At 34.9% G+C, this 13153-nt stretch overlaps 2 protein-coding genes across 2 annotated transcripts; one reads left to right on the top strand and one right to left on the bottom strand.

Moving 5' to 3' along the window:
• Nucleotides 1–2399: 2399 nt before the first annotated feature.
• On the bottom strand, nt 2400–6669 carry LOC137713731 (spermidine synthase 1-like). The gene is made up of 9 exons (XM_068453073.1): nt 6498–6669; nt 5714–5790; nt 4973–5095; nt 3686–3790; nt 3507–3579; nt 3341–3412; nt 3014–3209; nt 2615–2744; nt 2400–2507 (listed from the first exon to the last, which is right to left on the bottom strand). The coding sequence occupies exons 1-9, from the start codon at nt 6667–6669 to the stop codon at nt 2400–2402; spliced, it is 1056 nt and encodes a 351-aa protein (XP_068309174.1).
• A 2040-nt stretch (nt 6670–8709) lies between these two features.
• On the top strand, nt 8710–11858 carry LOC137713841 (probable cyclic nucleotide-gated ion channel 16). The gene is made up of 6 exons (XM_068453195.1): nt 8710–9162; nt 9456–9668; nt 9952–10262; nt 10424–10535; nt 10671–10907; nt 11041–11858. The coding sequence occupies exons 1-6, from the start codon at nt 8710–8712 to the stop codon at nt 11827–11829; spliced, it is 2115 nt and encodes a 704-aa protein (XP_068309296.1). The 3' UTR covers nt 11830–11858.
• Nucleotides 11859–13153: the final 1295 nt, after the last annotated feature.

The raw sequence follows: 13153 nt of genomic DNA, 5'->3' as shown, positions 1-13153 counted from the left end.
TAAAAAGAACAAACGTACAAATGTTAGATAGACTAACTAACTAGGACAGCGTACCCGCTCCTTTGAATTTGATTCAAATCCCCTTCCCGTAAATTATACTAGTATATGGGCACACATAAAGTGTGTGAGAAATTTTTTTTATTTTTGTTTTTGAAATAGAAGGAGAGAGAAAGAGAGTGATAGAGAATGTGGGAGTGAGAAATTTTTTATTCTTTATTTTTTATTTTTTAAATTAGAGATATGTTAGGATTACAGGTAGGTGAGGCTTTGAAAAAAAAAACAAAAACAAAATTTGGTTGTGTGAAATTACATTTATGCCCTATATTTCTTATTCATGTTTTGTTTTAATTAGAGGGTTATACTGGTAATTTCATAGGATTTTGGTTGACAATGAGTGTTTTATTAATGGGGCTTTTAAATCTAGGTCCAAAAACAAAGGTAGTTTTTTAACTAAGTCCAGTTATCCAATTACATATTTTTATACCAATTTTGCCCTTTTAGATAAAAATATTTAAATTCTTTAATGTTTGTATCATTTATTTAGTTTTTAATTTTGAATATTTAAATACTGACTAAAATATTATCTAGTAACCACCTAATGATGTTTACCTACAAAACCGATATAATTTAGTAACTACCTATTGTATAAGAAGAAAAATACTTACGTGGAATATCAATTATAAATAAGCTTACGTGGAATATCAATATGGTACAAATTATAAATAAGCTTACGTGGAATATCAATTATTGGACCTATTTCAATGTAGTGGACTAATTATAGTAATGGCTCACAAAATTGGATCTATATCATATTATCTTTGTACCATATTTATCCCTTAGACTTATAAATTGTAGTAAATATTCAAAATTTCTTAATTATATGATTATTTGTGGTTTAACTAATCCCTTAATTGTAGGATTAGTTATAGCAATAAAATCTCAACCCCCAGTCCGTTTCATCCCTCCTTTTTTTTCCTTCTTCTAAACAATTCCCCTTGTTAGATCATGGAATCAATCATCATCTTTCTTCTCTCATCTTTCATGGGTGATATTTTGTGTTCCTCCCTCCAAATTCCTTCATGACAATTTCAGTTTTTACATAGCTTTCACAATTTTTTTACATATTCGTTCGGCAATACAGTATCAATTGCAAGCAATAATACAATATCATGCATTTATATTTGCTCTATTATATTTTTGTGCGTATCATAAAGGTAACCTGAAACTTGGTATTTGTTCCTTTTTTTTGTTTAGTATTTGTTCCTTTAATGGAGGTATATTATATCATATTTCTATTCTAATGTTCTGCCATGGAGGTTCAATATTTTTCTTCCTATACAATAGGTAGTTTATTTTTATTTTGTTGGTAGATTATATCTATTTTGTAGGTATAAAGCATTTTTCTTCCTATACAATAGGTAGTTTATTTTTGTTTTGTAGGTAGATTACATCTGTTTTGTTGGTATAAAGTATTTTTCTTCTTATACAATAGGTAGTTACTAAATTATATCGGTTTTGTAGGTAAACATCATTAGGTGGTTACTAGATAATATTTTAGTCAGTATTTAAATATTCAAGATTAAAAACTGAATAAATGATACAAACATTAAAGAATTTAAATATTTTTATCTAAAAGGGAAAAATTGGTATAAAAATATGTAATTGGATAACTGGACTTAGTTAAAAAACTACCTTTGTTTTTGGACCTAGATTTAAAAGCCCCAATTATAAATAAGCTTACGTGGAATATCAATTATTAGACCTATTTCAATGCAGTGGACTAATTATAGTAATGGCTCACAAAATTGGATCTATATCAAATTATCCCTTTATTAATTTGTAGAGATTAAACTTATAATAAAATATCATCTTATCATAAAAAATAAAAATAAAAAAGGGACCAAAATGCTAGTTCAATAATATTTTTAATTGAAACAGCACAATCCAGACTGAGTAAACAAAAGATGACTAAAATCCCAAAAGCCCAAAATAACAAAAGCACATAAGCCTAAAAGCACATTTGCCAAGATAATAACATGATTAACCGATCTCAATGTCCTTAACCAACACTTGATGAAACTCAAATACTCAAACTCCAATATTCAGCTGAGATGGATGATCTGATGGTGACAAAAACCTAATACTTTATACCTAAATGGTAAAATATGTGTATTCTCCTCGTAAAGTGAATGCAAGTATCATATTCATGCGTACAAAACAATATTTGAGTAAGTTGTCATTTTCTAATTTAAAGCAAAGCAATAGCATGATTAACAGGACACTTCCACCAGAAAATCATGGAACACAACCATATATAGTTTGCCATCATATAAAATTAAAACACACACAACAATGATGTTTAGTGTTGGGATAGATTTTGTTGTCTTCTTCTTGAATATTCACTTGTGTTTTGCCTCATCAGCTGCGAGCGTTCCAACTCCATTCACTTTAGACCCATTATGCACCTTCTTTGCAAAAGATGGCAAACAAAATGCAGCCATGTGCACCTGATCAATTGGAATCGACAGAAATTAAGAGAGAGAGAAAAAAAAAAGAGAGAATCGAGCTTTAAATTTATAGCCATGCATAATTAGTTAGGAATTATGTTAGGTACCTCTGTGTTGTAAAATTTCAGGGGCTCTTTTGCAATCCCATAACTATTGTTGGGGTCTATTGGGTTGACAGGATTTCTGAAATCCACCAGTGGCCCCTCCGTGGAGCAAAGCAAGAAACCAATCACCCCACTGAAATTAATAATCGACTGAGAGTAGTTAGAAAATAGTGTTTGAATTTTTTAATTAGTACTAAGACTGGTAACGGGACACTTAGGAGTCGTTTGAAAACTATTTGTTTATATTTTTATAAAAACTGAAAACTTGTTTAGTAACTGATGAAAATATGAAATCAGAAACGAAAAGATGCTTTTTGAAAGTTCTCAAAATTTGGCTTGTTTTGAACACTGAAAAGATTATCAAACGGATTAAAAAGCTATATGTTTATAATATATGCATACCTTGGATATGCAGGAACAATTGTCCATGCATACTGAACAGAGCCTTTGAATATTGGTCGACATTTGGCCATGAGTTGCTCAATGTCTAAAGAACGAAACCATATGCTCTCTGCTTGAATACACATGACTCCGCCAGGTCGGAGGGCTTTTGCTACCAACTCAAAGAAGGGAGTCTTGTGAAGCTCATGATCCGGCCCTGCATGCATGCATGCACAGAACGATAAATTACGTCGATCATTTCGTATATGCTAACTTTTTTTGTTTGCTAGATTTATATTAATTAACAGATTATTAGTATTTGGAAATATTTTAGACGCATCCACATACTAATAGGATCAAACGCATCCACTATTATCGCATCATATGTTCCTTCTGGGACAGACTTAAGAAATGCAAAACCTGCAAATTTAACATGAATTAAGGACTCACCATATTTAGAAAAAAGCACATACAAAACATAAATTTATATAGAAACTAGAAAGGACTTAATTACCATCTTTAACGTGAAGGGTCACCCGAGGGTCCTCGTATCCAATAGCAACACTAGGAAAATATTTCTTGTACACCTAAAAATTTATATATAAATTGCTTAGAAATTCATGTAGATATTTTAGTTTGAGAGCTTCTATTTGGATTACTTCCTTTAATTTTCATATAGAATTTTTTACTCACATCAACCAACATGGTGTCTATTTCGCAAATATCAATCTGCTGGACAGAAGAGTGTCGAGAAAACTCCCTTAAGATGCCGCCATCTCCTCCCCCAATGAGTAAAACCTTAATTTTTGACACAAGAAAAAAAGGATTAGGTAGGTGACAAAATTAACTGCATTTACTTGATGAGCTTTCTAATTTTCTGCAAACTAGGGATTTATTATTATTAGAGCTGGCAAGATGGACTCGACCCGTTAACATAACCTATTTAGGTCACATAATTTCAATTCACAGGTGGAGACATAATGAGGTAGCAATAATGAGTGAACCCGTTAGCAACCCATTAATCACCCATTAAGGAGTTGGCGTTGACAGCGGCCCACTGCTGCCCTTGATGTTCGATTTCAGCCTTGCAATACTGACCGCTGACGGGAACCCAGATGTTGACTCGAATGAGGACGCGAAGCCCTTCATAGTGGAGGGTTTGGAGTCGGGCTGGAAAGCGAGAAGTGTTGCCAGTTGGAGAGGAGGAGCACGGCGGGGATTGCCATTGACGTCGTAGATGACAATGGAGACGACATCGCATTGCCGTCGTTTTGGAGGAGGCTAAGAGGGAGAGGAGGTTGGAGGTGGTGGAATAGAGCAAGTGGGTTATGGCGGGTCTAGGTTGTTGCTGCTTTGATTTGTGGTGGTTCTATTGGTGATGCTATGAACATGAGATGAGCTTTTGTTAACGGGTGAAACAATTGACCCGTTAACTGAACTAATCATTTCGAGTTTAACTATTTTCACTCATAAGCTTAATAGATAAAGTTTGGGTGATCCAATAAAAAATTATGGCTCGTTTCGTATTATTTTTAAGATGGCGAAATCGTTTTTTGTGAAAATATTTTTGAAACAAATCTTTGGTTAAAATGCAAGTGAATTATAGAAAAGCACTTGAAATGCTGCTTGCAAGAAGCACCTAAAAAGAATTTGAAGGGCTGCCTACAAGAACTAGTTAGGTGCTTCTTGTAGGAAGCATTTTAAATGTTTTTAGAACTCAAAAACATTTTATTTAAAAGCGTTTTCGGTTATTTTAAATGTACTTCCCAACCAGCCTTATTTTGTGATGAACCCAAACCAAACCAACTAAACTAAACCATTTACCAGCTCTAATTATTATTATTAATTACACTTCAATTATACGTAAGTTAATTTATAAAAAATTTGATGGAATTATGTATGAAACGTGTAAGATTGACACTTGTCTTCTTTCATTCACATGAAATGTTGTGGCGTATTCTCAAATTCTTAATTGACTACCTTGTTTGGGTTCGGAATGGAGCAAAGAGGAAGATGTGTAATCATTTCTTGGTAAGCAAACTCATCCTTCTCAGTGAGTTGGAGTGCTCCATCCAGAATAAAAACCTTGCCATATGCTGATGACTGCAAATTAGAAATTAATCAACCATATATAATTTAGCCAAAGGTTAATTAGTCAACGTACCCTACAATAATTTTAATGCAATCACGTCCACACACACATGTATAGTAATATTTTGATAGTGTAATAAGGCGTCCACAACACAAACACCTATCTTGTTATTGTAATAACAATATTGTGATTATATGTTAACTATAACTTTATCATTATTATATAACATTAGATTGTATACTTTGACAATTAATGTAACCTTATATTCCTTGTAATTTAGACATTAAACATTGATGTCATGTTACGTTAAAGTAGCTAAAGAATCCAAAAGTAAATAATGACGATAGTTAATTTCATAATATTGACTAGTATTTTTATTATAACAATGATCTCCAATTCCTTTTTCTAAAGGTTACCATAAACTTTCTCTTAGTCAAAAAGTTCTCTTAATGACATATTTAGTTAAAAGTTGCATTCTGCACAGTAAGCAAATGTTATTTAAATTGTATTTACGAAATGAAATGTTATATTGTTACATTATTAATATTACCGAGTTTATTTGTTAAATTGTGTGACAAAGAGAGTGATTTTCTTTCACACTTTATAACGAGGACTGTTAATTAATTTACCTGAAATACCATCATACTTTGATACTCGGACCTCCCTTGAAATAAGATTTTTTCTACCTTCAAAAAGTGAGCTTGCCCTACAAGATCAGGAAAGTAAATTTATTCACGGATAAGAAAAAATAGCAGGCATTTGTTTTTAGACTAAAGTTGTGAAATCTGAAAACTTTTTGTCTGTTTTACATTCAAGAAAACTAGAAAAGCACCACCCAAAAAGAAGCCTCTGATCCCTGTACCATCTCCTCCCTATCTCACTGCACCGCTTGGAAAGCTAATCTAATTAACTCCATAAAACATCATTGAACCTACAATGTATTTATGTCTGAACCTCGATTACTTCGACGTCTTAGAAGTAGGGTCAAGTTGTAATTGCTCAAAATTAAGAATTTGAGTTTATTGGATCATGCGAGTTGGTAGATCACGTGTTGAAAATTTAGTAAAGAAACGGAAGGAGACAGCCATATGGGGACAGCAGACCCGTGACCCTATTTACAAAGACTATATACACAACTCCCTTGTCTGAAGCAAGAATTACTTGAATTGAAAACAATATGAAGCTATACTTTCATCATGGTAAACAATAATGAAATAAGCTTATTCATACCTATCACAACATGCAGAAACGAAATTGTTACTGACTACCTAGAACTCAATCTGAATTCCTTGAAAAAACTAATTAACTCAATGAAAATTTTGAATCAAATTAAACAGTCATAAAATGTATTCTAAAAGTATAAAAAATAAAAAAAAAAAAACAAAAAAAAAAAACATGTCAATTGAAACCCACCTGGCCATATCGGACAATACTCAGAAAACCATCCAGGAACCTTTGGATGGTCATCAGTAAGATCATCATCTGCAAGTTCTTTAGTATTGTATTCTGTTCTAGCTGAGATTGGTGGAAGGGAGACTTCACTATCGCCATTTCTGACCACCAGAACTCCATCTTCTTTTGCCATTTTAACATACAAATTATATTCAGATATGCTGTCTGCTCTATGCAACAAACCCTAAAAAAAATTCGTCAACTAATTTTGTCTAATGGATTCTCTGAGTTGTAGTTAATTATTTGTCAAAACTGAGGAGGCTCAGCTTGACCAATAACCAAGCTATATGGTGTTTCTGCGGGGTGGCCAAACCATTTGCTCATTTGTGCATACTTATAGGTCCTAAAGACGGTGAGGAATCTAATAAATTATTTACAAGCAAAACTCTTTTGCAAGGGAAATTATGTTTTATTAGTATAATATTAGTTAGATGAAAGGAAAATTTTTGTATGATAATCACACTACTATGTAGTGTTATTAATTCACAATAGTAAAAATAACGTGATTCATGCCTTACTAATGAAAAATCATGGTAGAACATGGTAGGTGTACATCTTTCCATACTATTATTAAAAAAAATCATATTAGAACATGGTAGAATATGGTAGGTGTTTTTCTATACTCATAGGCAATTATAGTGTGTAAAATGTCACTTATTATACTGTTTTCATCCTTAATAAGTTTGATAATGAACAAAAAGAAAATGAAAGAAAATTAGTTGGAATGATCAGTTTTTGACATTTGGTTGCAGAAATAAGCAGCTTTTATCATGTCGTTATTATATTATTATTGTGTGGTTGTTATGTCATCATTGTATCATATATATGAGTAATATGTTGTTGTTACTAAAAATTGATCATTTATGCAACCGAATGTAAAAAACTGATCATTCCAACTAATTGCTCAATAAATAATGTCAATAAAATAATTAGCTATTGTTTCAGAAAAAAAAAAAAAAGAAAAAAAAGAAAAAAGAATCAGCTATAGTTTTACCCCTTCAGTTTCTCTCTCTCACTTTCTATTTTCCTCTTGTATTTAAATTCCTTCGCATCAGTCACTTAGTATTATGATTTAGTGATATTTCCTCTTTATTTGTAAGTGAGAGGTCTTAAGTTCAACTCTTGTCAAAGACGAATTTGAACCATATCAGTGCTAGCTCATTGTGAGGCTTAGCCACTCCCTCATCCCTTTAGTGTTGATAATACCGTTTGTTAAAAAAAAATAAAAAATAATGGGTGGCCTCTAATCTAAGTATATACGGTGAGAACATCGGATCAAAAAGCAATATGAAAATTGGAAAACTACCGTTTTACACTTTGAGAAAGTTGTGTGTAGAAACAAAAGTACGTACTAAAAAGAAGTGGGAAAATGTAAATTTTTGGGTCAAAAGGGGAAAAGGAATTACATCGTGTAGTTTCATATGAAAAAACATGTCTTCTCTTATTTAGCATTCTATAATGACTTCTTCTATTTCATAAATTAAAAAATGATATTTGTCATACGAAAAAAAAAATGATATTTGTCACAAAATGTTATTGAAAAAATTTGAGATTTTTTTTTTTTTTTTTTTTTGTGACTATCATGTTCCTATGAACTGTAAAGGCTTGTCGAGGACAACAATTGCAGGAAATTGTTGAGTAATGTTGAAGACGGCCAATGTTTGTCAACTGAGGCATTACATCAACACTTAGTGCGCACAATACTATAGAAGAAAAGGGAAGATATGGACGATAGAAGACAAGAGAAAAGGAAGATATGGATGATAGAAGAAAAAAGAGAAATTTGTATTTTGATTTGTCATAGTTGTTTATAAGGATTAAATACAAATATACGAACAAATATACATAAGGATTTTGAAGCTGTTAGAATCATGGGCAATCATTAAACCCATGCTGATTGTGCCAGAAAGAGATAATAAAAGTTTTTAAGTCTTCATTCAACTCAAGTGGTTGTTTTTTTTTTTTTTTTTTTTTTTTTAATGAAAAAAAAAACAAAATGAAAAGTAATGAACATTTGGCGCGTTTTTCCCGTTCATGCAACGGTCATGAAAGCCCGAAACCTTAGCCCTTCCTCTCTTCTTCTTCTTCTTCTGGTTCTTCTTCTTCTTTCTTCCCCCACAAATCTCTCAAACTAATGTCTCTGCCTCGTGGCTAAATCTCAAAACGCCCAGAGATGATGCACAGCTTCCAGCCATATGCCGCAGCCTCGGCTCGCTTCCGCAACTTCTCGACCCCATTTTCCCTCAGCAAGAAGATCCCGTGGTGGTACCAGATCCTCGACCCAGGATCCGAACGCGTGACCCAATGGAACCACATCTTCTTTGTCATATGCATCGTCGGCCTCTTCCTCGACCCCCTCTATTTCTTCTTGCCCACCACGGCCAGCGACCAAGTTGCTTGCATGCAGATCGACATGGGCCTTGGCATCTTGGTCACCTTTCTCCGTACGGTTGCCGACTTCTTCTACATTATCCATATCCTAATCAAGTTTCGAATTGCTTATATCGATCCAGGTTCTAGGGTTTTTGGGCGGGGCCAGCTCGTTAAGGACCCCAGGGCTATCGCCATCCGCTACCTCAAGGGCGACTTCTCTATCGATCTTGCCGCCTCCCTACCACTCCCACAGGTATTTACTCAACAATGATTTCTACACACTCTTTTTCTCACGTTTTTTGTAGTTGTTGATTAAATAAATCAAAGGAAAATCAAACGACATAAACAAAAGGTGGAGTGCAAAATAAGAAAACATGTGTGAGGGAATCATTTCCCCTACAAATTTGGAGTACATTTCCTTAGTAGAGGTGGATCTCGATATTTGGATTAATTTTTACTTTTGTGTTTTTAACAAAGTAGTGTCCAACGAATACCATCACTTATAGAATATATATGATTTATTTTTGTTTTGTTGTGTTTTTGCAGATTGTGATTTGGTTTGTAATTCCAGCAGTGAAAAACCCAACAGCTGCTCATGCTAATCATACCCTTTCTTTAATTGTGCTCATTCAATATATTCCTCGATTTATTCAACTTTTCCCTCTCAACCGACGAATTACTAAATCGACCGGCGTTGTAGCCAAGACTGCTTGGTCAGGGGCAGCTTACAATCTCATTCTGTTTTGTCTAATTGCACATGTAAGAACCTAGCTAGCTAGTTATATCTATGTGTGTGTTTGTATCCCATTTTGTTTCCGTTCAATTATTAATACGTACTTACAATTTGACAGTGACATCTTACGTTGTTAGGCTGTTGATTTTGATATCATTGTTTCGATAAGCTCTTCTTCGAATATGTGGTGCCAAATTGGTGGTCTGACAACATAAAATGCGAGATAATAATAATTGATCCAGGGATTTACTATACCGTGCCTTATTTATTTGGTTTGATTGTTAGGATGGTTGTTGTTCTTCAGTGCAGATTGTTGGAGCTTCATGGTATGTGCTGTCCATTAGACGGCAGTACGAGTGCTGGACGGGAGAATGTAAAAAGGAGGTGAATAACACACATTCTCCATCCTGTAAAATTTCGTTTCTTGATTGTGGCAGTGCCAATAACCCCGAACGAAAACTTTGGCTGCAAATCACAAAAGTTCAGACTAGTTGTGATGCAGCTGGTAAGGACGAATTTGAGTTTGGAATGTTTGCGGAGGCTTTTACTAATGAGGTTGCTTCTGCATACATCATTGAAAAATATTTCTACTGCCTTTGGTGGGGTATGAGAAATTTATGGTATGCTTTGCTGTTACTAGCTCAAGCCAAAATGCATTTTTCTGCTGTTACATTTGGATCATATAATAATAGTTACTTGTCCGTCAAGGAATGAAAACAGTTAAAGATTAAGCAAGCTATTTGTGCTAATTCATATCTTGTACTCATTTCGCGATACGCAGTTCTTACGGACAAGATATTAAGACAAGCACTTTTATCAGTGAAACCTCATTTTGCATTCTCATTGCCGTTCTTGGTCTAGTTCTCTTCTCACATCTCATGAGCCAGATGCAGGTATAATTTGCTCAAGGCATCTACTACATACAAGAAAATGTCTTAATTTATTGATCTAGGTCTAATTTTTCCTTCACATGGTTGAATTTTTGATACATTGTTACTTATTTTTATAAATTTTCTGATTTCTTCAAGACCTACCTGCAATCTGCAACGATTAGACTTGAAGAATGGCGGGTAAGAAGGAGAGACACAGAGGAGTGGATGAGGCACCGTCAGCTCCCTGCGGAACTGCAAGAGCGTGTTCGTCGGTTTGTTCAATATAAGTGGATTGCCACAAGAGGTGTAGATGAGAAAAACATTTTGCAATCCTTGCCTGCGGATCTCCGCCGCCAGATCCAAAGGCATTTATGCCTTGCCCTTGTTCGCCGTGTAAGCATTATGTTTGGGAGACTGTGTAAACCATTGGTCACATGCTGACACTTGCTGATAAGCGCAATGCAGCTGAGTTTATAAGTTGTTGGCACCGATCGTTTACTGGTGGTATAATTTCTTCAATTCTCAGGTACCCTTTTTCGCACAAATGGACGATCAGCTTCTAGACGCCATATGTGAACGTCTCGAGTCATCCTTGAATACCAGGAACACGTACATCATCAGGGAAGGTGATCCTGTGAATGAGATGCTTTTCATCATCAGAGGGCAACTTGAGAGCTCCACAACTGATGGTGGAAGGACAGGGTTCTACAACTCAACTACCCTCAGGGCGGGCGATTTCTGCGGCGAAGAGTTGCTCACATGGGCCTTGATGCCTACATCAAGCCTCAACCTTCCATGCTCGACGCGTACGGTGAGGTCCCTAACCGAAGTTGAGGCATTTGCGCTGAGAGCTGAAGACCTAAAGTTCGTTGCCACTCAATTCAAGCGCCTCCACAGCAAAAGACTGCAGCATGCTTTTCGGTACTATTCACACCAGTGGAGAACTTGGGGGGCTTGCTTTATACAAGTTGCTTGGAGGAGGTTTAGGAAGAGAAAGTTGGCAATGGAGTTGGCAATAGAGGAGGAGTACTATTACGCACATGTTTTGGAGCAAGAAGGGCTTGGCAATGGCAATGAATCTAGAGTAGGAACTAGTAGAGATTATGATGGTATAGGAGGTGCCGAGAGGTCATCGTCCGAGGCGAATAGGCAGCAGAATATTCCGCTTGGGCCGGCGATATTGGCTTCCAAATTTGCCGCAACCACCAGAAGAGGGATTCAGAAGGTGGCATCAGTTATTCAACATGACGAAACCAGCTCTAGTATGCCCAAAAAACTGTTCAAGCCAGATGAACCTGATTTTTCAGCAGATTAGTTGAGTATATAATAATCAGAATCCTTTGATTTTTGCCACAATACATACCAAATAGAGTGACCAGTTAAATATATATATATATATATATATAGTTTGTATTACTATATATTGTCATCATTTACCAGTTTCTAAAATGTAAGGAAATATGCAATGGATTAAACAAGATAGATAGACGAGTAGTGATTGACCAGTGGGTCAGTCCACTACAACCAGAGTTTGATAATGTTCTTCAGCGAAGGCAGCCATCCTCGGGGGTAAAACAAAATGTAAAGAAAACAATTAAGCACAAAAACAAAATATATAGAAATACAACAGTGATTTCTCAAAAGGAGAGTTCCATTGTTATTGACCGGAGAGCAAAGAAAATCCAAGTAAACTCAAAGGTGGTTCCAAAGAGATGGACCACTAAGATTGCTCCAAAGAGATGGACCGCCAAAAGCATAGATTTTTCAATGTTATCGACACACAAGATAGTATGTTATGTGTTATTATATAAATGGTAAGATATATATGTTAAAAATTTAATAACTTAAAAATTAAAATTTCTTACCACTTATATAAAAATACATAATACACTATCCATATTCCTATCTTAATTAAAAACTTCTTCACCAAAAGAGTTGGACCAAAAAGAGCCATGATGCAAACCCAACTGTGTGGGTCTCATGAATATTTGACAAAATTTGGAGTGGCCCGAACACGTTGTCAATCACGGGGTTGACACACCGCCATCGAGATGAAAAAAGCACCGCGGCAAACAAGTATAATCACAAAACCGACAAAGCAGGGGTGTAAAGTGTAAACGCTGCCATCGAGATTGTGACGCTATTCTTTTAAGAATATGATATTCACACATTCTATTTTACTTTTTACATACTTTTTAAATTTTCGATCGTTGGATGGAATGAATTAAAAAAAATTAACTAACAAAAATTATAAAAGAGTGTGTAAAAAGTAAAATAAGATGTGCTATCTACAACCCTTCTTTTAACCCTGTTAAAGAAAAAAAAAAAAGGTGACACTCTGTATAGCTCGGATCTCAACCAAGAATAAGACTCTATCTCTCTCTCTCTCTCTCTCTCTCTCTCTCTCTCAGATTCATACACATACGAAAAGAAAAAGTCTTTGGAGGAGGAAGAAGGGGCCTGCTGACTCCTCCCTCACTTGGTTTTGAGTCCCCATCTCTTATAGAAATGGATTTGGATCCTCTCCTGAGCTAATTGAAAGAATTCTTCTAATCAGATTCATACACATACGAAAAGAAAAAGTCTTTGGAGGAGGAAGAGGGGGCCTGCTGACTCCTCCCTCACTTGGTTTTGAGTCC

The sequence above is a fragment of the Pyrus communis genome, chromosome 13 (genome assembly GCF_963583255.1).
Source record: "Pyrus communis chromosome 13, drPyrComm1.1, whole genome shotgun sequence".
Taxonomy (NCBI): domain Eukaryota; kingdom Viridiplantae; phylum Streptophyta; class Magnoliopsida; order Rosales; family Rosaceae; genus Pyrus; species Pyrus communis.
The sequence above is the reverse complement of the archived record's forward strand: the minus strand, read 5'-3'. Positions and strand labels throughout refer to the sequence as shown.